General features: G+C 47.6%; 1 protein-coding gene across 1 annotated transcript in view; it reads left to right on the plus strand.

The window, feature by feature from the left end:
• Positions 1 to 25,419, plus strand: part of LOC111139182 (myotubularin 1) — an 86,059-nt gene that overhangs the window by 30,615 nt on the left and 30,025 nt on the right. Inside the window, exons 5-6 of the mRNA XM_022491372.1 lie at positions 7,960 to 8,070; positions 11,957 to 12,057. Of these exons, the coding sequence (XP_022347080.1) occupies positions 7,960 to 8,070; positions 11,957 to 12,057 (212 nt within the window). The remainder of the gene's footprint in view (positions 1 to 7,959; positions 8,071 to 11,956; positions 12,058 to 25,419) is intronic.

A 25,419-nucleotide genomic window follows, 5' to 3' on the forward strand; every position in this document is an offset into this window, starting at 1 on the left:
ACAGAGCTTACGGGCAGAACCATGTGATGGGTGTGGCTTTCTGGAAGGGACACCAGTTGCAGTGTGTCTGACGGAAAAGCTAGCTGCCCAGGTGGGCAACCAGAGCTTCGCACCGTTGTCATCACACCAGCAGAGAAGAGTGCAGAAGGTTCGGGAGCATGGGGTGGCCATTTGGAGGCGGGACTTGGAGGGTGGACTCGAGTCGAGAATGATGCCTTTGAAATGGACCTCACGGGAGAAGGAACACGTCGGAGATGAGCCCCCGGAGATTCTTGGAAAATGTGGCCTTAATAGCTGTACAGCCACTGAGAAGAGATGTCTCCGAAGCATTTGGAAACGTGACTCCGAAGCTGGTGAAGTTGTTAGCACGTCCGCGTTGGTGAAAGCTGCATACATCCACACAATTACCTGAGAAGATGATGTGACAAGGAGATGCGCTCTGAGGGGCACGAACATTCTCCCGGGACGGGGCCGGGGTGGGGGAGCAGGAGATAATCTGAGCAAAGGCTTTGGTGGGTGTCGGTAGAAGAGGAGAGACTCAGAAAAGAAGGGGGCGGACCGCGGAAGGATAAAGAATGAGCAGAGGCCGCAGAGGGTGGTCATTAGGTCGCTAGGAGCCCGGGTGGGAACCTGTTCTGTGGATGTGTCAGTCTGATCGGCCTCTCTCTCCTCCTTCCACCTTCCAGGCGGCTGTGCGCTTCTCTCTAGTCCTGCTCCTCCCCAGGGCTTCCTCCGCGCCCGGGGGCGGTGTCTTCTGTCAGGACAATGCTGCCTGCTGGCCGCCCTCCTTCCCATGCGCCCTCCCCCATCTGGCCACACTGACAGGCAGAGCCATCCCCTTGTCGCTCCTGGGCTTTCTTGGGTTTCGAGGGCTGCCTTTCTTCTGGCCCCTTTCTGGTCTTTTTTTTTTTTTTTTTTTAAGATTTATTTATTTTTGAGAGAGCAAGAGTGAGAGCCAGGGGTGGGGGTAGGAGGGAGACAGGGCACAGAGGGAGAGAATCCCCAAACAGACGCTGCACAGAGCAGGAGCCCAAGCAGGCGCAGGACTCGATCCCACGACCCACGAGATAAGGACCTGAGCTGAAACCGAGAGTCTGACGCTCAACCCACTGAGCCACCCAGGCGCCTCCCCGCTTTCTCATTTCTTACTGCCTGCTCAAGAGCCCTGGGCTTTTCTCCTCCCACCCCAGATACATGGGCCAAGGCGGGAGTCTGGCTTTTTCTCCCTCCCCAGGACATTCTTCTGGTGTTCTCGCTTCTCGGGCTGGTGCTGCTTGTCCCCCAGTGGCCCTGGGATCCCTGCCCCTGTCCTCCTTTCTGCACAGCCTTCACATGTGCCCCCCCAGTCCAAGGTCTTGTCCGGGCCATCACAGGGGCCACACATTGGCCTCCCTGCCCACTGCTTCTCCCCACTCCCTTCTTTCTGGCTCCTGAAGTCGTCTTTATAGTTGTGCCATCCCCTGCTCTGAAGCTGTCCGTGGCTCCTTTCCTCCCTCAGCTCCTGGACCTTAACCGGGGAGAAGGAGGTCCGGCACCTTCCCACCTCTCCTGTGTGCCCACCCCACGCTCTGGCTCAGGTGCTCTACTCAGTGACCGCTACTGAAGCCCTATGCTTTCTCCTCTGGACTTTCCTTCAGGCCATTTTTTTTTCCACCTAGAGCACACATTTATCCCCACCCCATTTGAAAAATTATTTTGAAATATTTAAGATAGGAATTTTATAAAGAAACCCCATTGCCCCTTTGCCCCAGAGACGATCCCATCTGAAAGTGGGTATTTCTCGCTCGTGGTCACTCCCCACAGCCTGAAACTAGAACGGGCTGTGGCAGATGTGTGGTAGCTAGCAGAGCGGCCTTCCGACTGAGTAATGCTGATGAGGTGACAAACGTCAAGTGACTTACCGTCGCCTTCTGATAGTGAGTCAGAAACAGTGTGTTCTTCCTGGATTCAATTCAAGGAGCGATGTCTCTAAAAGCTAGGAACATAATGATTGCATTTTTCAGGCAGAGTATCACCCAAAGATTCTTTAGTACCATTTAAGACCCTCTGTAAAGATGGCACACACATTCCTCTGTAGTTGGTAAGGTATTTCTTCGAGGGACTAGAAAAATGAGGTCTGTTTACTTAGCCTTCCGACGGCTTACCAGTGTGCAGACAGGGCTTGGACAGGTAAGATGGATGGGTGGCTGTGTGTCAGTCAGACTCTGTCTCTCACTCGGTTCTGCAGCGAGCTGGGAGCAGGTGCTGGGTGTCCGCCACCTCTAGCCGGACGTCTCACAGGTGGGGCGGTGCTTAGCTTCCGTGGTCGCTCTCACTGGCTGCAGCTCTGAGCCTTGAATGCCGCCCTCTCCTATGCAGCCTCACAGGCAGATCTGTATTCTTTCCCAGGGGGAAGGCGCATCCAGTTCATTACAGGGATGACGGACAGGATTCCTGGAGGGTTTTTCTTGTCACGAAAACACAATGGAGATTTGTGAGATTTTGTCCTTTAAGTTCTTCAGACTAGTAGATCTCGCACCTCTTTTCCTTTCAAGGGGGCTGAAATAACGCTAAAAAGACTGTAATAAAACATCCTCATGTGTCTGTAAGTAGGACTTCAGTGGGAACTTAGGGTCGGACTGTAGGTATTGTGTTAAGCTTCAATCTCGAGCCCTTACACTCCTTACACTGCCGCTGCAGAACGCGCGCTGTTTTCAGGGGGCAGCAATGTCCGCGGGCCCCTTGGGTTCCCTTGCCACTTGTTGCCGTGTGTCCTTCCCAGTCCGCTGCCCCCGAACTTGAGAGGCTGTGGGTGACTGGGCCCTGCTGTGCAAGTCACGTGGATTTAATGCATTAGTTCCCTCACAAGTGCAGGCTTTCAGGCCTCAGAGTCTCCCCCTCCTTGGGCAGTTCTTTTTCATCTCACGTTGACTTCTCCTTCCTTCCCCGACTGCCTCGCTGACCAACCCTCCATGTGCTGCAGCTGACCTCCTGTCTTGTTCTGCGGAGCAGTTAAAAGGCCTCGTCCCTGAGCTCCCAGAAACCGCCCTCCTCACTACCTGCTGCTGTTTTCACCCATGTTCTCCTCCTCCTCTCATCTGAGAGGAGGGGCCTAGTTGCCTTTTTTTCCAAAACCAAATTCCTCTCCTTGAGCCTTTTCTCCTTTCGTCTTTTACTCTTAGAGCCTTCGGTCATTCCGTATCTTCCATTTGTGGTTTCAGCTAGTGGTGTGCACGGCAGACGCAGGCTGTCCCCCATGAAGCTTTCATGCTGATGGGACCGACAGTGATCAGATAATCACATGGGGCATAACAACAAGTGCCGAGCGCGAGGAGCCCAGGACCGAGTAGTACTACCGAGTAGTACAGGAATGCAGCTGTTCGAGGAGCCTGGGAAATGGTTCTGAGAAAATGGTGTTTGACCTCTGGTCTGAAGAATGAATAGGAATGACCTAGATGGTTGCCAGGGGGTGGGTGGGGAGGACAAGCTGAGGGAATGGCTAGAGGCACTGAGACCAAGGGGAACGGGAATAGATGAGCCTGGGGCTGGGTTGGGGGCAGGGAGGACAGCAAGGAATGAGGGGGGGGGGGGGGGGGGCGGTCAGGGGGGGGAGATGACCAAGGGCCTGTAGACCGTGTTAAGGATGGAAGTGTTTGGAGTTGAGCAGCAAGAAACTTTGGACATGATTTAAGCAAAGGAATGATAGCATCGGATTGACTTCTGTCAGCGATCACCTATGCCGCTGTGCAGAGGGCAGACTCCAAGGGGAGCACCAGTCCGTGCAAAGAGACCGCTGTGCCTGTTCCAGTGGTCCGGGGAAGTTGGAGAGGGGGTGATAGGTTCAAGATAGATTTAAGAGGTAAATGTGGGAGACTAGATGAGGGATAGCAGAGAAGATGTCAAGGATGACTCCGAGGTTTCCAGCCTTTGTAATGGGACAGATGGAGCAGCAGCCACTGAGATGGGAAGACGTAGTTTGGGGAGATAAACATCATGTGGTTAGTTCTGGACATTTTGAGTTTGAGGGACCTTTGGAATCTCTCCCAGTTCTGTAATTCCAGCCGCCTCCTGGTTATCTGTACTTGACTAATTTATCATAACCTTCAAGCCAGTGTGTCTCAAAGTGACAGTGTTAATCTTTCTCCAAAACCCCTTTCTGTGTTTTTTCCATCTCTTTCTGGGATCACATCTCCTGTCTAGGCCTAAATCTGAGTCCTTGCCGATGCTTCCCCAGTGGCTCATGTCTCCTTTTGCTTCCATCTTAGGTCACTCCACATTCGGGTTCTTGCCTTAAATCAGTAGCTTCCAGGGTTCCCAGGATTGGGTGTGGTCCCTTCCTTGCTACTGCACAGTGCTCAGTACTGCCGAAGGGATCTTCAGAAAGCACTGGTCTGTCCTTGCGCTTCTCTTCTCGAAACACATTCCAAGGATCCCAGTCACCCTGATCCAAGCCCTGGGGTGCTCCCAAGGAATTCCCCTGCTACCCTGTCATAAGCCTGACCAGCTGTTTTGTTGTGTTGTGTTTTATTTTTTATAAACTTCCCATGCTTTCCCACATGTGTGGCTGATGTCACTGTTACTTGCTATTATTCCGTCCCGTAAGGCTCGTCTGTAACATTGCCGTTGCCACAGAACCTTCAGGAGAGCCAATCGATAGGAAATTGTTCTGCCCTCCTCTGACGTCTCATCCTGTTAGTCTGGACGTGGGCTGTGTTTTGTTTTGTTTTGATGGCTCTTGGTACTTGCAGCCTGGCATCGCGGCTCTTTGGGTACACATGTCCCATCTCCCATTCGCACGGCACTTGTATCTTATTTATCTCTGTGTTTCCTAGTGTCCAGGATGGTTTCTGCTACTCAGTAGACACTCGAGAGAGATGGTAAATGAAGTCATCTTTTTTAGATTGTTCTGTTTACTTCTCAACTATTTCAGATCCTTAGAGGTGCAGAATTTTGAGTTCAAGGGACCTTTGAGAGTTCTTCACTATTTAATGATACTTAGATAGTAACAACTCAGGGTTCTACAGAGGTAAGCTAATTTTCCTATTTCTGGATCTTCCAGTTTGGCCTGCTGGGTTGTCTGATCTCGAACCTGTCATTCGGGGAGAACATGGCAAGGAGCCTCATTAAACTGTGGGCGCCTGTGGTCAGGAACTGGCCAGCTGTCCTCAGTTGTCCCATTTTCTGGGTTGTGTTGGGTCAGGGTTATCAGAGCTATAGAATTTCCTCTATTCAAGGACAAAGAGCGGTAAGGTCTCATCTTTTTTGTTTACGTTCTTGCTTCCATGTTGATCTTAGGGTATCGGACTTTTATTTAGTGTCTAATCTGTGTGTTTCTGGGTGTAAGTTTGACATTTAGGAATACACTTGGGCACTTGTAAATCTCAGTCCAAACAGAACAGATTTCCTGTGGTACGTTTTTAATAACTAGATTGTATTGAGAAGTAAACATGTTATAACACACAGCTGTATATGTACACAGTTACTGAGCAGTGTCTTTTTTTTTCTCTAGGCATTTGGATTTTAGTCACACAGTGAGGTGTCTCACCCCACGGCCACAACTAAAAAATGCCTCCTTGGGGGTACAAAGGGAAAGACCTGTAGCTGCTTGTGTGAGTGCGCAGATCTGCTGCATTTGCAGAGCAGTTATGTCTTCCAAACACGAAGATAATTCTTTGTGATAATTATGATGAATTTCATTGTTTTCTAGCTACCATGTGACAGGCTTAAGTCCATGATCTATAATCATCCCTACTTTACAGATAAACGTGGCTGCCCAGCTAATAAATGTCAAAACTCCGCTCGAACCAGTTTTGTTCAGTGTAAGAGCTTGCACTCTTTTCCCTATACCACAGTGACTGTGCTCTTGCGCTTTCTTTAACTTTCTATTTTGAAATAGTTATGAATGCTTGAGAACTTGGAAAACTAGTGCATTACCTAGCTTCTCCAGTCACTATATTGCTTGATCAAAACCAGGAAATTAATGGCACCGTACGGTTAACTGAGACTCTGACCGCACTTGAACTTTACCACTGTTTCGTGCACTCATTTTCTCGTGGGTTTCTGCATTTAATTCTGTGCCGTTTGATCTCATGTATAAAATCATGGAGTCATGCACTGACAATCGAGATCTGCGACTGTTGCTGCCCCTGTATAATCACACCCTCCTTCCCCACACCCCATGGCAACCATTTCTCTGTTCTCCCTCTCTATAATTTTATCACTTCAAAAATGTCATAAACGGACTCCTGCAGTATGTGATCTTGTGAAATTGGCCTTATCTGCTACTCGGCATGGTGCCTTTAAGAGCCCTCTGTGGCGTCGTGCGCATCCATAGTTCCTTGTGTTTTTGTAGCTGAGTAGTAGGGCCATAGCATGGACGCACCCAATTCTTAGACTTTTTGAATTTCTAGAATACCCATGAGCTATATTTCTACTCTGTAAAGAAATGCTTAGTTTTTGTACTGTACAAAGGAGAAGGATTTCGAGTAGAACCCAAACTTTATTTGTATCCCCCCAAAGGAACATCTTCTAAAGAACAGAACTTGAAGAAGCACCTTGAAAGTATTCTCTTTATTATCAAAGTCATCGCAGCACTCAGGAAAACATGGGACTTAACCAATTTCTGTAGGCCTCCTTGTCTTTGTCCATGTGGATATGTATCTTACATTACTGTAGCCAGTGTATTTTGTGTGCTGCTTTTTTCCACGTAAGCTTATTTTTCCACGCACTGTGATTATTTTCGGCGCTGCAGGCTTTGTCCTTCAAGCTGAGTAACGGTCGTTTTCTCCACTCCAACGGCCCCTCTGGCTCCGCTGAGCATCTCCACATATGTAACTGTTTGTCCTCTTGTGCAGTGGCTGTAAGATAAGCTCTTCAGAATGCAGTTACAGAGTCAAAAGGCTGGGACCATTTGTCTGGCTCTTTTGATGTGTGTTCCCAGACCTTGGCTCAAATCTCAACCCTTCCCCCTATTTATCAAGCACGTTACTGAAGCTTTCTAAAGCCTCGGTTGCCACGTCGGGAAACGGGAATACTACACCAACATCCGGAATGGCTGGGAGGATAAAATCCGAAAGATGAGGCATGTGGAGCCCCCGTCACATGCGGAGCCCCCGTCACGTGCGGAGCCCCCGTCACAGCACCTGGCACAGGCGACTCACTCCATGCGTGGCAGCTGCTGGCAGCTCGTGATGACCGTGGTGTGACATCATGAATGTGATTCTGGCTCGCCAGCGCCTGTACGGACCCCTTGCGCCCAGCATTGGATGAGGAATGATGGAGAGGCATTGCTGTGCATCCAGGCCCTTCTCGGGTGGGAGATGCACCCAGGCCTCAGCTAGGTGCTACTTCCAGATGTTTGGTTCCAGGTTTGGGGAGAACACGGACCTGTGCATTTCCGGCAGATATGGGAAAGCACGTGGCGCAGCTGCAGTCTGAACCAAGCCTTGTAGAACTTCGGAGGTGGGAGTGGTCGGTTGTGTTCTGTCTACTCAGGAAGCAGAGCTTTGTTAGAGGTGATGTTTGCTGGACCAGGGCTTAAGCCATGGGGAGACATCTGGTAGTTGGGGAACCTAGATCACCCTGGGCAAAGAGAACACCATGCACGGAAGCACAGAGGCCTGACTGTAGACTGTGCTTGAGGAATGGTGAAGGTTGTCACATAGTTGGGAGTGTGCACCGGCGTGGGAGAAAAGCCTGTGGAGGCCAGCTGGAAGTGACAGCACGGGGCCCTGGAATTGTGTCCCTAGGAGTTTGGTCTTGATTCTGTAGGCGCTGCAGATGTTTGGGGGTGCGTCTTGGTTGCGTAACTGGCTGTTCTCATGCTTGCTCTTTCATGTGTGATCTGTACCCTGTTTTTGTTCATAGAAAGTGGTAAAAGGGGCCAAGGTAAAAGTACCCTAAAGCATATGGTTTTTTGAAAGTGGTTTTGGTGTTTTAATGATACGGAAATATTGACTTTTGCATTTTTGTCCATTACAGGATTCTGCTCTAATACTTGATGTTCCTCTGGGTGTGATCTCCAGAATTGAAAAAATGGGAGGCGCGACAAGTAGAGGCGAAAATTCCTATGGTCTAGATATTACTTGTAAAGTAAGAGATTCAGTACTTTCTTATGTGAAAAAAGACACATTAGTGTTGAATGATGAGTAACAGTTAATGGGGGTTTACAAAAAAAAAAAAAAATCAAAGACCCTGGTTCATCTAAGGCCCAGGAATGGTCCTTCCCTCATGATCAGGCTTCTAAAACCTCCTGGGGAAGTAGTTCCTATTAAAGAGACCTGCGGGGACTCAGACCTGTCCTTCTGTCAGCTTAACTGGATGGAAAGAAGACTTTATGGTTAGAATTTTCTCACTTTCTAGTTTTTGCCCGAGTCTGCTCCCAGTGTCCCATTATGTGACGTGTTACCAGCTGGACACCTTCACACCGTGAAAGGAAAGAAAATTGCGAGAGAATTTACCCTCCGTGAATAGGATATGCCTCTAACAACCTTTTTAACTTTTGCTGAGTTTTCAGAGGTAATATTTTGCCTGCCATTTTGCATTGGCACAATGGGTAGCAGAGATTTAATGATAATACCATTTACTCAGCTGTAATAGTAACTGTTCATTGAGCATCTGTGTCGGTGCAGACACGTGCTAGCTGGCGTCTCCATTTTATCCTTATGAAGCCTTGAACCTAAGAAGAGTTCGGTCACTGAGCTGAGATTACCCGTCAGATGTCAAGGTTGGGATCCAAATACATTTTGCAGACAATGGGGTAAACCTTCTGGCAAGAATATGTCCTTTCCAGGTATTACGTATCAGATGGTTACAATCCGAATAGAATAATAATAGAATAGAATTATGTCCAGTCCCAGAAGGAGCTGGAAGGGGTGTGGAGGTCATCCGTTCCAGTGGTTCTCACAGCTAGATCTGGGAGATGTGACCTTGGCTCAGGCACTGTGATTTCTTAAAACTCATCTCCTATAGTTTTGTTTTGATAATGAATAGGGTATCTTTGTTTTATTGTCTCCAGTTTATAAAAGTTGAAGACGGACTAGTACGCTCTATCACAAAGCAAAGGATTCTATGGTCATCAAGCCTGAACTGAAATTCTCTATCACTACCCACTTTGGCTCTTTTGGTTTTTGTTTTAATCCAGGCTACCTTAAATGCCTTATTTATGATCCCAGCTACTGTCTTCATTTTGGGGCCTAGAAATACAGGGATTTACTTTGAAGGAAGTGAAGTTTTGCATATTGTGTAAAGGGATCTATGGGAGTAGAGCGTTATGTTACAGTACTCAAAGGAAAATGGGATTGCTCATATTGACGACCGTGAAAGTGACTCTCATTCTAATAGAATTTTTTTTTCAAAGTGCTGTTTGTTGCCTTGTCAATAGAAAGAATTTGTATTTAAATATCAGTGTCCCCAAAGCTAATACGATAAAGCACATTCTTACCCTTTGACTGTTTATTATAAAGACAAGGGGCTTCGGGACAACTCACCAGGCATGACTCGCAGATGTTACACATACCTATAGTTTTTGGAATTAGCGCTGAGCCCAAAGATGACGGCCTAGAACAGTGTTGGAGCTCAGCCTCTTCATTCTGTTATCTCCCTGGGAGAGGCAAGTCCCATGTCCTCAGAAGCAGACCCGAAGGTGATAGAAAAGGAACCAGCTGTGGTGGGGCGGTCTCGCAGAGGTCAGCCCCAGCTGGGGTCTAGAGCCCTAAGACCACTGTTGCTCCAGGGAGATGGGTTGTTCTAAACCCTACAGATCTGGTCCTACTAGCTCTGGGCGTGGGGATTTCTGCTCGCCAGCAGTGCCTTTCAGCTGGGGGTTGTAAGTCCCAGTGGATGTCGTCTAGCAGCAGAGGACAAGATAGCTCTGAATATGTGAATGTTTACCCCCAGGCACCACACCAGCCCCTGCTGACAACTTGGAGCCTTAAGGGGCGGGGGAGATGAAGCCAAACCTTAACCACCAACAAACCTCCTGTCGTCTTCCATGCCTTGCCCGTGTTTACTCTCTTTAAAGGCTGTGGTATTTTGAGGTCAGCAACGATAGGTGGTGTTTCTCTAGAGATGAGTTGTAGGAATGATGTCTCCATAAAGCAGCCCTTCTGTATGGTTGTGTGGCAGGGGGGTGTTTACTCGGACTCGTTTATTACAGCGAGGCTGGGTGCATCGCCACGTGACCCACTTGTCAGACAGGCCGAGGTGGGGCTGTGAGGCTCTTTGGCCGCAAGGCTCTTTCTCAGGGGCCCTCCCCTGACGAGTCAGCCTTAAGGAGGCTGACTTCAGGTGGAACTTACCACTTAGGATACGCTCATATTTCTGTCGTAGATTTGGTGAGCTGCCGCCCGTGAGTCATTTGCCTTTTCCATTTCAATTTTCTTATTGGCAAGATGAGGTAGTAATTCTTTCTGTCCTTTAATTACATCTGAATCAGATGGCAACCAGAAGTTGCTTGAATCACTTGTGCTTTGGCACACAGAAAGCAGTTGTTGGAATCACGGATGGCTCAGAATAAATGGTTATCTAGAAATGGCCGAAATTCCGGCCAAGTGGTTAAGAACAGTGATGGTAGGGAGTTATCAGCTGACCCTAGGCTGTGAGGAGGAAAGATGCACACAGGTCTTCGAGCCCCATGGAGCCTCCGCTGCCCAGCGCTGTGCTGGTGGCTCGGTTGTAAAATCCTCTGGAGGCATGTCATCCCACTGAAATGATTATTCCCTTTCATTTGACTACTGCTTTGCATCATGAGCCAACAGCTAATATCCTGGTTTCCTTGGAATATGTTGTGAATTGGTTTTTGGATTTTATTCAGTTCTGTGCTTCTAGAAATGAAAGCACAGAATCCTAGAAGTGGCAAGACCCAGTAGATGCCATCTGTATAGAGAGTGAGCAGTCTTGGGTCACTCGGTCAAGGTCTTCGGGTCTAGTTCTTCATACTACCTCTGTTGCCAGTGGCATTCTGGGATGCCCCGTATATAGCAAGGCCTTTGCTAGTCCTTTGTGCCAAAGGCTTAGGAAACTTTACCTTTGCTCCTGAGATGCTACATGAAAAAACACTTTGAAAAAATGTAAAGATCGTGACATCCAAAAGGACAGGGACCAACCCGGCCGCCTCCTTCCCGAAGTCCCCCAGGGTCCCGATGGATCTCATTTTTCCGAATTGAATTGGTATTTTGAGTGTTCAGCCACTCGGTCATAGCGACGTGATTGATTCAGGAGACAACCTGAACAACTCTGGCTTTAAAAGGAAGACAGAACGTTATATATTTGATAGGTGATGCAACTTGATAGTTAAGGGAGCTTTTGTTGTTGTCGTTGTTTTTGGTTTGGTTTCAGTGTATGAGAAGCTTTTCTTGCTTAGCAAAGAGATGTGTATTGAAAGCCCCTTTTAGAATCCAGTTTTGAGCATTAGTGTTTAGTTCCTGAAAGCACAAGGAACAATGTTGGTGATGGAACACCTGGATGAGAGCGCGGTGCCAATCATTTCCTGATTTGTTAGACTGAGATGTGAGAGGAGCATGAGGGAGAGGGAGAGAGCTTCCGTATTTTTGTGACATGTTTGACAATTTTGAGCTCACATGTGATAGCAGGTACACATTTGAAAAGTTCTGTGAATAAAATACTCTTTTATAGTGAAAATACCACAGAAGCCAGTTGAAGGAGACACTGTAGATGGTATGCAAGGCCAGGTTTGATTTTTCTTGTTAGAAAGTGATTTTAGCTCTGTCTTCTCTTTAACACTAGTTGCTTTGTCTTTACATTCATGACCGCAATGGGAGTATTTTGAGGTGTTCTTAAACTGGATATTTCCAAATGTCACACAAAAACAAAGTGATTTTCTTAGTAATCTAGATTAACTGCCCTTCCAGGTAAGTGAATCTTCCGCTCCTTTAGTTGAAGAGATTTTTTGCTAAGGATTGTCACTTTATCTGAAGACTGAACTGTCAAATTTCTCTGCTTCCCCCCCTCCCCCCAGGACATGAGAAACCTGAGGTTCGCGCTGAAACAGGAAGGCCACAGCAGAAGGGATATGTTTGAGATCCTCACAAGATACGCCTTTCCCTTGGCCCACAGTCTGGTAAATTCCAGGGTTCTCCGCAGCGCCGGGAGGTTCTCGGGTGTCTCCCCTTTCATTTACTCTCTGCGCCGCGCTCCCCGGCCTACTGTGAGTGCCAGGGTGTTTATTAAAGGTGATCGAAGCATTCCCGGGAGGAGCAGGCCTCTCCTCTGCTAGTCTGTATGGGATGGCCCCGCCCAGGTGACTGAAGCGTCACCCATGGCAGCCTGTGCTCTCCCTCCCCCAGCACGCCCCCAGCCCTGGCTCATCCTCTGCAAAGCCAGGAGGCCGTGAAGCGGACTGTGGCTGCCTTCCTTCGGCCACCAGGCCTTGCATCCTTCTCCCCTGCTGGGCTCTAAACAGACTTGGAGGCAACTGCCTGCTAAGGGAAGAACAAGGAAATAATTCTTTAAAAAAATATGCGTGTGAGTCTAGGATAAGTCCATGCCATTGCATGGACTGAAGGGGATGAAGGAGATCATTTGTAACGCAGCCCTTCTCCCTGAGGCTGTCTTTTAGGTATTTTGGCGATAAGGGCCTGAGATTTTTTTTTTCCCCTGGTGAGACAAGGTTTCTCTCTTCCCAAATTTCATTAACAGTTGTTCCAGGCAAAGGAAATTCATGTTGATGGAAGGGACGATTATACAAAAACTGGAGGTCTAGAAAGATTTAGGGAGTACTCCTCATGAGTCATGTGTTGATTACAGATTCAAATGTAATGCTTAAAACAAATGTAATGATACAGAGTTGAACACATTTTCAGCCTTTTCTCAGTTTTTGATTAAATGTGTGATGTAAAACCTATTTCAGTACTTAACAATTTCTTTAACGATTAGGGCAAAAGAGTTTTATGAGAACACATCTTTGGAATATTTATGAAAGTGAGAATGTAAGTCTTATCCATGAAAATTCAGTTAGGGAACATGTTCTATCTTGAGCTTTGTGTATCTGGCCCCAAATTATCAGAAATTTGAAGAATGGCTCACACAGCAGGTTTGAAGAAGCAGAGGCCTCAGTCCGTTTCCTGTAAGATCCCCTTTCTCTGACATCTTTTTTCTCTTTTAGGGTTTACTCCCCAAAAAAGGCAAGTATTAGAACCGCTTTCTCCTAAACTACCGGCCCATCTCTCGCCTCCAACTACACCTCTGGAAAGAACATTCTAGTCTGTTCTTGTCTCTGGTTTATTCATTCCTCCAACCCATTTCGGTATCCGGCTTCACTGTAGGCACCTTCCTGGAACGGAGGCCCTCTTGATGGCCAAATCGAGTGGCTCACTTCATTCTTCATTCTGTTTGCTCTTCCCCCGGCATTCAGTGGTTTGGAGCCAGTCCTGGTCTCTGTGTTATTCTGTTACCTTGACTGTCCTTCCCAGTCTCCACTGCTCCTGTCTTTTCCTTCGTGGACCATCTCTACGGTGGTCCCCTTTCAGCTGCCCACTCACGTTACTTGCTTGCCTTGATGGTTTCGTTTCATCCCATCGCGTAAGCTGTCATTGCTGTATGGGTGATATCAAAATCCAGCCCCGACACTGGCCTCTGATGGGCGTCACCAGCCTAACTCTCGGACATCTTCCTCTGGAAGTCCTCGAGCCTCACAGGCTTGTTCTTCCCCAGCCCCCTCGCCACTACATGCCGCAGCTCAGTGAGCAGGATCCCCAGTTGCTCAGGTTTGAGAACTTAAAGTCAAGTGTCTTCTTGTCCCCGTGCCTTGCCTCCCGGAGCCACATCTGTTCCAAATCCTGTAGGTTCTCCTCATCAGTGACTCCCCCATGGTTCTTCCCATTTCTCCTTGGCCTTCCTGTTTGAAGCGGCACTTCCCGACTGGCTTCTCTTCTTTCAGTTTCTGTCCTTCCGATGTCGCGTTCACGGTGCTGCCAGTGGTTTTGTCACTGAACTGCAATCATGTCACGGTGCCCCACTCTCCGTAAAAACAAAAACAAACTCGGTGACTTCCCACGGCTTATACTGTATACTCCAAGCACACAGGACTGTCTGTGTTCCTCTGATATACACAGAACTTTCTCAGAGTGGAGTCTGGTTTCTCTGTCCCCTGTACCTGCAGGCTCCTTGTCTCTTTAAGGCCCATCCTCCACCGCCTTGCTGAGCCCTAAGTCCTTTTATATACCTGTGGTGCCCCCCCGTCCCCCCCTGCAGGATTTGTCTTGCCTCTGGCTTTGCAGGTCCCTCTGTGAGAGCACGTACCTCAGTCCACCTTACGTAATAATTATGTAGGAATTGCCTGCCCCCTGCTATACTATGGGCTTATCAAGGCGGGGAGCTGCCATTATTTCTCTCTCTCACTTCACCATAATGACTTCTGCATGGGGGTTGTATAATGATGGCTTTTTTTTTTAATTGAACTCAGGTTTAGTAGCAAGTGAAGGAAAAATCCATTTTATGGAAACATACAGGACACATTTCTGGATGTCGTGGATTTAGCGCCAGAGCCTGGGGGCACAGGGCGCTGTCGCTGGAGCAGTCGGCACAGAGTTGCCTTCTCGTCTGCGCTTCCTGGCGTCAATTTTTGTGCCTGCACTAGAAGTCCTTGCTTCTTCCTTGGGAAGTGACAAACTTGAGAAAAAAATGTCAGCCAGATTGCTTATACAAAGTTTTGGAAAATTATATTCCCTAACTTTTAACCACTCAAAGTCATCTCTAAAAAAAAAAAACAAAAAAAAAAACTAGTCACTGAAACAAGACAAGATACAGGTAGAAACAGATCAGCTCTTGCCATGGCTTTTGGATTGTCTGTTCCTGCTTTTCAAGTCACCGTGTACAACTGTCTCGTGAATCAGCTTCATTTCGGGATGCTGTGTTGGGTGGCGCTGGGGAGCAGGGAGAGCACACGAGGAGCAGGAGGAGGGGATGAGGGAATAATACCTAGTCCCGTTCTGAGATGTGACAGAAGTGCTAGGACACATGTGTCTGGCCCCCAAATGGAAGAGTTACCTTCATGCTGTAAGAGAAATGCAGAGGAAGTCCACTGGGGAGTCCCAGAGAGAAGAGAACACGTCCAGACTGCATGGTAAAGCCTGCATGAAGTTTGAGTCATTTGGGTTGAGCCTCGAAGGATGGTCATCCTTTCCGGTGGAGGAAGTGGAGTTGCAGGCAGAGGCGAGACCCTGACCCTCGGCACAGCGGAGGAAAGCGGGGCGCGCTGCGGAGTGTTCACAAGGGTGGCCGGGTGCTCTGTGGTCGGAGCGTGGGGAGGAGGAGCTCTGGGCTCGTGCGGTGGATGGTCTTAGCTCTGCTAGGGAAGGAGCTAATAACTGGAGATGTGGTGGAGACCTGCGGAGGGTTTTGGAGTGAGTGAGAACTGGACACAAGGTCATGCAGACTAGGCCGGAGCAGAGAGCTCGTGGAGCCTGGAGGTGGGGGCGGTCCGAGGGCCAGGCGAGAGGGCCACAGTGCCTGACCTAGGACCCGGTGGTGCCGGTGGCCAGGCGGGGTGGGCTTTTTGAACTACTGAGTAGCCACAAGAGGATGTTTGTAAAACATGTGAAGTGGGAGGTGGTCTGATACCCGGAGTGCCCTCTGGCTCCCGGGGTGTCATTTTGTGTCCTTGACTTTATCCGCTGTGGCGCTCTTCGGCCGGGCCTGCTCTGCCGAGTTCTTACCTGCTGGCTCGCGGTGCCTCATTTCCCGAAATGTCTTGTGCTTCTTGCTTCCAAACTCCTATTCCTCGGACCTTTGTGGGAACACTCGGAGGCCAGGACCGGAGGTGGTTTGACGTTTCCTTCTGCCGGGCGTCTTAGGGCACTGCGATGTGGGGCGGTTACAAACTAGATTCCCTGTTCGACGTGCTCTGGACCATCCAAGTTTTCTGCAGAGTGGCTTTGTGGCTACAAATTGCCAGTGGGGGATAGCAGTGGAGACTTTTTTTTTTCTCCCTCAATCAACACCCATGATCTGGACAGGTGACTTCCTTGGAGGCCCAGGTGCTTACTGCCTGCTTGTCCTTCCCGCGAGCTTGTACACACTTGGGAGGAGGCCGGCCTCTACTGAAGGCGGTTAGCAGGCTGATGCCCGTCTTGGCATCTTGGGTGGCCCTGGGCCTTCATGTCCTCTATCTCCTGTACCCCAAGAGGCTGTGAAGCATCTATTCTGTGAGCACTCTGAGGTAAAGGCCAGCACTTTTCCCCCCCGTTTGTGGTTAGTATTTAGCTTCTGAGTATTTGTTCCTCGCTGGCTAGCTCAGTAGAGCATTTTTAAAAAGGTTCCTGTTTTATCCAGCATTTAAAGATGCTTCCAGCAGAAGGCTAAGGGCCTCTATACCAGATGTCTCTCCCTGTAGCTTCTGAGATGGGAAGCGCCTGGCCCTCTACCTCTCTAGCTTCCTTGCAGGTTCCGCTGCTTCCTTCTGCTTTCCAAGTGTGGGTCCTCTAGAAGTCGGTTCTACCCCCTCCTTCTTGCTCTGTACCATCCCCTCGTCAGTCGCTCTCCCTCTCCTGTCTTCTGGCATTGCTCGTCTGACCTGACTTCCAGATCCAAAGCTTCTGTTTCCCTTTAACAATCTAGAACTTCAACTGACAGCAGAACGTTCCTTTAATATGATCTCTCTACTTTCCCTTAAACCTGCCCTCTGTGCTCCCAGTTTCTCATGGTATCTTCCTTTCCTCCAAAATCAAGGCCACCACTGGAAGATTTCCCTTTTCCTGAATGTTTACTGAACCCAGGGTTTTTGTCTCTTCTTTTCTCAAGTGGTGGAATAGTACTTGGGCTGGTTTTCCTGCTTCCTGTCTGTCTCCTACCCAGTCCCCCCTTGCATGTCCTCTCCCTGGGACTCGGCTCTCATTCCCTCGGCTCTCATTCCCCCGCCTCCCGAAACATTGGCAGTTCCTCCCTCTCTGTTTGTGTAAATGCATTTACTTTTGTGGCCTCACCTCTCAATTGTCCCCACTTTTTCCGACCCCCTCCTGCACTCTGGCCTCGTATTCGCGGAGTTTAGCTACCACTTACGCCTTTTTATCATCATTGTTATTATCATGTCCAAGGTCATCTTACCCTTCCAGGCCCATCTCTCTAGAAGTAAGTTAGGCAATCTCTCTGGAGCCCCAGATGCTTTATCTGTGCTCTCCACTTTTCGTGACCAGTAGTTGTGCCCTCCTTGTCACTGTCCTTTGGAGAATTTCTGACCTGTTAAAGACAGTGCCTGTGTCTTACTCATCTTTTTCTCTACTTAATACCTCGTACTGAGGTAGGCCCTCAGTAAATGTTTGTTGATCATATACTAAGGTCAGTAGAATGACTGAATTAAGAACCAGCAGCAACCAAGTCATCAGTAAGAATATTCTGTTTAGAAAGGGCGTTTATTCAACAAGCGCTACTTTATAATTTTAAAAATAGCTAATATGTGTCCATAATTGAAAACTTGGGACCTCTAGAAGGTAGTGTTACGGACTCAATGTTTCTGTCCTCCCAGAATCCTGTGCCGAAGCCTGAGCCCCCCAGTGTGATGGTATTTGGAGGTGGGGCTTTGGAGAGGTGATTAGGTTTAGATGAGGTTATGAGGAGAGAGCCCCAGGTTGGGATCACTGACCTTACAGGTAAAGGAAGGGACGAGAGCTTGTGCTCTCCATCACGTGATGTACAGCACGAAGGCCACCCTCTGTAAACCAGGAAGTGGGTCTCACCAGAACCCAGCCATGGTGACTCCTGGACCTTAGACTTTGCAGCTTCCAGAACTGTGAGAAGTAAATGTTCATTGTTTTAAGCCAGCCAGTCTGTGGTAACTTGTCATACTGGCTGAGCTAAGACAGGTATGTTGTGAGAATAGCCCGCTCCCAGCATCCTTCACCCATCCCGTTCCCCTCCTCACAGATAACCCGTGTTTCCAATCTGTTACTATCCACCCAGTGGTAGTTTAAGCCTGGTCATGTAACTTGTTAGTCATATTGTCCCCCTCTGACCCCAGTGGGAGTAAGCTGTGTGTTCTTCCATACCTTGCTTTTACATTTACCAAAAGCTACCGCGGGATGAGTGGGCCGCTTCACCGTCTTTATGACCTCTATGGATGGATACCGAGATCATCTCCGGGTGTCTGCCGCTACATAAACTGTGGTGGGTAACCTTGCACATAATCACTTTGTATGTGCTCGTGTATGTTGTAGGATAAGTCCTTAGAAGCACAATTACTGCTATTACCACATATCAGGAAAAGAAGACGTACTGGCTTCGCCCCCCACATGCAGTGCGTCCGAGCGCCTGTTTCCAGACATCCCCTCCAACTCTGTTCATTTCCTGCAGCTGCAAGGACACATGATCACAAACTTGGAGGCTTAGAAAAACACGAGTCTGTCATGTTACAGTTCTGGAGGTCAAAAGTCCAAAATGGGTCTCACTGGGCTAAAGTCAAGGGGTGTGGTGCTGCGTATCTTCTGGGGATCTAGGGGAGAGTCCATTCCTTGTGTTTTCCAGCTTCTCGAGGCACCCACGTTCCTTCGCTCACAGCCTCTTCCTCTGTCAGAGCCAAAGCAGTAGTCGAGTCTTTCGAATTACTCTGACTTTATTCCGTTGTCACTCTCCTTCTCTGATTCCCACTCTTCGGCCTCCTTCCACATCTCAGGACCCTTACGATGACATTGGCACTCTTGGGATGTCCGGGGTATTCTTCCTTTCTTAAATGAGTCAGGAGATTAGAAATCTTAATTCCATTGGCAGCGTAATTCCTCTTTGCCACGTATGGTCATGTAACATGGGTCACGGGGAGTAGGACTACATCTCTGGGGGACTGTTCCGCCAACTGCACCAATCCAGGTTACTTCCGGATTTTTTTGATCTTCACTAATCTAATAGGTGAAAATGTGGATTCATAGTTTTATTTTGTATTTATCCTATTTGACTAGAATTAAATATTCTTTTTTTTTTCTAGAGAGAGATCACAAGTAGGCAGAGAGGCAGGCAGAAAGGGGGGGGGAGCAGGCTCCCTGCTGAGCAGAGAGCCCGATGCGGGGCTTGATCCCAGGACCCTGAGATCACGACCTTAGCTGAAGGCAGAGGCTTAACCCACTGAGCCACCCAGGAGCCCCAGAATTAAATATTTTTTGGTTTGAGCTATTTGTATTTCTATTGATTGTCTGTGGCTTCTGCCTGTATTTCCTTTGGGATTTTGGTCTTTTGCTTATTAATTGTAGGAGTTCTTTATGTAATGGCCATACTCATATTACGAGTTGCAAATATTTTCCCCATATGTCTTCTCACTATGGTGGCTTTTGCTATGGGAATTTTAAAAAATCTTTGTATTTATCAATTTTTTTCCGATGGGGGTCCCTATGATCATCCCAAGTTCAATGATTCATTCAGAGAATTCAGAAGATTTAACATATAGTCATGCTCACGAGTGTGATTTATTATAGCAAAAATATGTAGAGGAAAAGCAGCAAAGGGAAAAGGCACGTGGGTAAAGTCTGGGGGGAAACCAGGCACAAACTTCCAGAGTTTTCTCCCAGTGGCGTCACACAGGCGACACCTCTTCCTACAGCAACAACTTGAGACAACACTTGGGAAGTGTCACCAAGCAGGAAGGCGCAGCGCTGTCTGCCTAGCAGGTACCCGAATCACTGCATCTCAGGAGGAAAGCAGAGGTTAAGCATAAAACACGCTTATACAGGGAGCCGGGCTGACTCAGTTGGTTAGGCGACTGCCTTCAGCTCAGGTCATGATCCCGGAGTCCTGGGATCAAGTCCTGAATCAGGCTCCCAGTTCCAAGGGAAGTCCACTTCTCCCTCTGACCTTCTCCCCTCTCATGCTCTCAGTCTCTCTCTCTCTCAAATAAATAAAATAAAATAAAACACTTTTATACAGTTGAGGCACTATAAACCCTTCTTATCAGTTAGGGAGCGATGAGAACTCTCCCGAGAACCCAGCTTCCCAGGGGCCAGCTGAGGGCCAACCTCACGAGCAGACCTATCTCAGGAGAGCAGCCGGGCCTGCTAGGTTAAACTCTTGTCTGCGCAGTTTCCTTTCATAGCTTCTGGGTTTTACATCCCTGTTAGGGATGTCTTCCCTGCTCAGAGTTGTAGAATTATCCCTAGGATATTCCTTTAAAACTTCAGTTTCTTTTTTAAAATGTAAACATTTCACTGATTTGGAATTTACTCAGGGCTCCCGTGTACGATACCACCTTTATCGCACACACTTCTTTGTGTTTGATTTTGGAACATTTCTTTTCTTGCATCAGTCACCCTTCAGGTACCAGTAACGTTCTTTTAACCATTGAGGCTTTATAAAATGGAAGGTCTGCTAGGGCAGGCCCCTCCTCCATCCTCATCCTCTTCATCCTCTGTTTCATCCTTTCCTCTCTGTGTTTGCTCTCCAGGCATTTACACCATGCCTGCCGGCCTTATGGCTAGGTGTGGGGAGCTGGGGCTCATGCCCACCTGTCGGGAAGACAGACAGATGCACACAATACAGATGCCTGTGCACGGGATATCAAGGGAGGGGAAAGTAAGGGGCTTGGTGTCAAGGACAGCTTCCTAGAGGAGGTGAATCCTGGAAGACGAGTAGGAGCATTGGCTAGGCCAAGTGCAGGAACGGTATGTGCAAATGTGAGGAGGCTGGACACAGACTGGACCCACGTGTGAGTTGGTGTACCTGTGGGGGTATTGGTGAGAGATGGGACTGGAGGGGAAGGCTGGGCCCCAAAGCTCGTGGAGTCTATCATGCCCCACCAAGAAGTTCTACTTTGTATCTAAACGGGGGGGAAGCCGTTCAAGGGGTTGAAGCAGGAAAGCGACATTAGATTTTGATTTCAAAAGGATTGTTGGGGCTGCAGCATGACTGGATGCAGCGGGGCGGGAGTTTATTTCCGGGATGTTTGTTACTCACCCAGGTGCATGAAAATGAGTCCTTGAAGTGGGGCGGTGGAGAGGGCAGGAGAGAATGGATTTGAAGAGGACCTAGAAGATTAGTAGAATCCACTGATCATGTGAATGTAGTTACAATGGGGGATGGCATGACAGGGAAGAACTCAGCCTGGATGAGTGGGGGGGCAGTGTCAGCAGCGGTCGAGATGGGGAGTATCGGAGGGAAGTGAAGAAGACGCAGCGACTTCCATTTCAGACACGCAGAGTTGCAAGTGTCTGTAGGATGACCAGACATAGACGTCTGTGGCTGCACAGACCTGGAGCTCTGGCTTGGGGAGAGGTTTAGTTGGTGGGCCCAGGCGGGATCATTGGCGTTTTCATTGACGTGGCCAAAATTGCCAGGAGAGACCATTACAGTGAGAGGAGGTGTGGCACATGAGCCCTGAGAAATGTCCCCTTAAATGATTATGATTGTGGACAAGTATGAAAGAAGGTACTTTTTCCAAACGGTTTCAGCTGACATTTCAAATGTGCTTTTGGGGTCTTCTTCTCCTGAAGAAGTGAATATGTACATTTATATACGAAGGTGATGGCAACCCAGAAATATGAAGCCACTTTTCCCAGGGAAGGTGGTAGAGGACCAGGAGAATTATTGAAGCCAACGGAAATGTAGCAATGGTAATGTATGTGCTAGCCGCTTTTGACCTATGAGGCTTTTGTCACACTTTTGGATGAAATCACTTTTGATGCAGTTGCATGAAAGATGTTACTTTGAACTGAAAAATTTCCAAGTTTCAGTGCCTCCTATAGTTCTATCTCAAAATTTTGGGCTCCCCCCACCACCAACTTTAATGAAAGCATTCTTTTTCCTTATACAAAGAGGTCTTGTTTCTTAAGTGTAACTCGAGAAATGAAAATGAGGTGATTTTACATTGCCACACCCTGAAATGGTAGATGGAATCTTTTAAAAAGGCAGGTGTCTTCAATTTCAGAAATGAAACTTTAAAAATGGCCACTTAAGTTCCTGTTCAGACACTGCAGAATTCCATCAGAAAAGGAGTGAATGAACAGCCCCCTAGATGTTTAGTGCTGGGTGTGCAGAGAGAGTTTGCTTGTTTCCTAAAAAGGGTCTGCTTTTCCTCAAACTTGTGTCCGTGCTTGGTGGCAGCATCATTTGAAAGCACCGTTAAATCTGCATAGCTTATCAGTTCATTCCCTTGGGTACTATGAAAATAGTTTTCTTCTGTAACTGCCTCCCTTTTGAATGGTATTTAATTTTTACACATCTGACTCTCCAACCTCCAGTTCTGAGACACAACATGCCAAGTCTTTGGGGGAAGAGGCTGTCTGAGAGGGGCTTCATGAGATCTAGAAACTCTAATTCATGGACAGACAGCTCTCCCACCTTGAAGAAGAAAACTAAACGAGTTGCTGAATATTTATAGAGCCTATTAAATAGCAGTAAATCCAATCTAGGTGTTTTAAGTGAGTTGGTACATCTTCACATAGGGGTTGTTTTAAATAATGGCTAATTAAATGAAATCTAAAACCTGTTGTCCTTTCAGGTTTTATCCCCCGCCCCACAAGACAACAACCGTGATAAATGTAGGAAAATTTAAATGACAAGTTACATTCTCTTTGTCAGAGCTGTTTTTATCCCTAGTGTGAAATCAGAGATTTTCATCTCAACTTTGTCCTTTAACATTTTTCAAATGTTACATTGTGCTATTTTTAATCCTGGAAAAAATGCACATGATTGCTTTTTTTTTTTTCCCTTAAGTCTCCATGCATGGTATCTCTTGACTAGGAGGAATCTGAATTGGTGAATTGCCCAAATACTAGTCTAGAGCCAGATGCAGGCAGGCCTGCTCACTTGAAGCCAGGGTAGGCACGGAAGTGTCCTTTCATGGTTTGGGTACAGTGCTCTAGCTGTGCAAGGTGTTCCCGCTGGGTCAGGCTCAGTGAAGGGGGCATGGGACTTCCCTGTACATTTTTGTAACTTCTTGTGAATCTCTAAGTATTTCAAAATTACTTTCTAAAAAGAAAAATAGTGGAGCAGCCCCCCAGCTAGCCTGTGCACATAGGAGCCTTGGGCTGTAATCCTGAGTGTGGTCCTGTATCCTGTATGGCACATGGCCCTTCAGGATCAGGGCCCTGAACAGGGGCGACCACCCCCACATCCCTCCACCCCTGGAAATTCTGGCTCCGTGGGGAGGAGGGCAAGGTGGGGCCCAGGCACCCACGGGCACCTCCGGAGAGTACCCCTGGGCACCCACCCCTGTCGCCCCAGCCTGACTCTGAGGTAGGGTGTGGCCAGCCCTGTGGAGGGCCTCCCGAAGCCCCCATGGGGCACAACCGTTCTGGGCCCGGAGGCGGAGCTGTCCCCCCCCACCCCAAACACACACAGTTGCACTCCTGCTGCAGGGTCCCCAGGCCATGAAATCATGTCACTGCCAGGATGGATTCACTGTTACCCGGCTTACGCGCCCGGCTCCCTGCTCCATCCTCAGAAAGGAAAGTTTTTTTTGTGGCACTTCTGGTTCCCAAAGAGAGGCTCCCGGGCGACCCAGGGATAGAGTTAGGAATCCCTGGAAATGGCAGCCCTCTGCTAAAGTCCGAAAAGACTCAAAGCCTTAAAGAAGAGAAAATAAACGACAGCTAAAAATCTCAAGGCATGTAACCCATTAACTTTAGGTTTTAACAGTATTCGGACAGGAGCTTAAGACTTGTCACAAGTCACCATTTGTGGGGAATTTTGTACTTTGTAATAATGAGTACAGGTGACGGGTTTTGTTGCTCTGCTTTAATACTTAGTAAGTAGTTTTGGTAATAATCCACATTTATGTTACCCTGTTGAAAGCTTGTGTTTTAAAACTCTTGCTTCGTTCTCTTACCTGAATCTTTAAGAGGGAAAAAAATAGGTAAAAATGAAAATACCTGGGAGATAAGTCTGGGTACATCCAACTTTAGAAAACATCGTCATTGGTTCTTTTGGAAAGCTTGCCTCAGTGGAGCCAGATACCAACAACTTCATGTTCGAATTGTGTTTTTCTTTAAAAACTAACAAGTTATACTTTCTAAAAAATATTTTTTCCTTGGGGCATCTGGGTGGTACAATCAGTTAAGTGTCCGACTCTTGGTTTCAGCTCAGGTCATGAATTCAGGGTTGTGAGACTGAGCCCTGTGTTGGGCTCTGTGCTAAGTGCAGAGTCTGGCTAAGGCTCTCTCTTCCTCTCCCCTGCCCCGCTTGTTCTCTCCCTCTCCCTCTCTCTCAAATAAATAAAATATTAAAATGTATATATATATTTTTTTCTTGTAATTGTAAACTAATTTATTTGGATGGTTAAAATATTGGTTTAGACACCTGGTCTTTTTGACCTTAAGTTCCAATTCCGTATCTGATATGCTCCTGTGTATTTCATGACCAGGACTATCTGGCTGTTGGTTGATTCATAAATTTTCCTGAAATATCTGAGCTCCAAGTCTGGCTCTTAGCTCTTAACCTGGGAGCTGTTTCCATCACAGAGTTCTCAGAGGCATGTTTCAGAGGTAAAGGATGCCAGTTCATTGACTCATCCTGTATATCTGGATGTCATTTAGAATGTGCAGTGTTATTCCAGAATGATTTCTTGAGAAAGGCCACCTGAGATGTTGCTACCACAAGGACACTGGACCCACTCTCCTATTAATGACAATTTTTATATTACTTGTATTCAGAGTTCCCTAAAAGCAAACCTATTAAAGAAATTATAGGGGCGCCTGGGTGGCTCAGTGGGTTAAAGCCTCTGCCTTCGGCTCAGGTCATTATCTCAGGGTCCTGGGATCGAGCCCCACATTGGGCTCTCTGCTCAGCAGGGAGCCTGCTTCCCTCTCTCTCTCTGCCTGCCTCTCTCCCTACTTGTGATCTCTGTCTTTCAAATAAATAAATAAAATCTTTAAAAAAGAAATTATAGAGATAATTTTGGTTTGGGCTACATAACTTTCATCTTCTGGTAATAATTTTATAAACTTATATTCATCAGTAATTTTAATATAAGATACAAGAAAATATGTGAAGCAAGAAAGGAGTTGCTTTATTATTCATAACTGAGAAACAGTTACATTGAAAATGCTGCTGGCAAGTCAAAGGGCACTGATGGCATTAACACACATGACGATTTTTCTGGAGAGAAAGCTTTATCTGGCCTTCGAGTTAGTCATTTTATTCTGTTTTTAAAAGGCTGCCATATTCACGTGAACTGCATGGGAAAGGTGCAAATAACCAAAAACAAACAAACAAAATAAACCAAAAAAACAAAACGTGGAAGTCAGGAACTCATTTCAAGAAAGCAGCATATAGGTCTTGTAAAGGGGGTAAGAGCCCTGTGTCTCAGATCACCTGCCGTCTACACATATGCGAGCGGCGCGGTGGCGGGCAGAGTTGATCATACCCTGTCCAGTGCTCAGAGGTCGCCAGCAGAGCGCGTTGATGCGTGTTACAGATTGTTTCCATCAAAAGTCCCTCGGCCTTTGTGTTAAACTTCAAGTAACAGGGTTCAATCATATCCCGCAGTGGTAGGAATAATTAAGGACTGCCGGG

The sequence above is a fragment of the Enhydra lutris genome, unplaced genomic scaffold, assembly GCF_002288905.1.
Source record: "Enhydra lutris kenyoni isolate GAN:26980312 unplaced genomic scaffold, ASM228890v2 scaffoldscaffold96, whole genome shotgun sequence".
NCBI classification, from domain to species: Eukaryota; Metazoa; Chordata; class Mammalia; order Carnivora; family Mustelidae; genus Enhydra; species Enhydra lutris.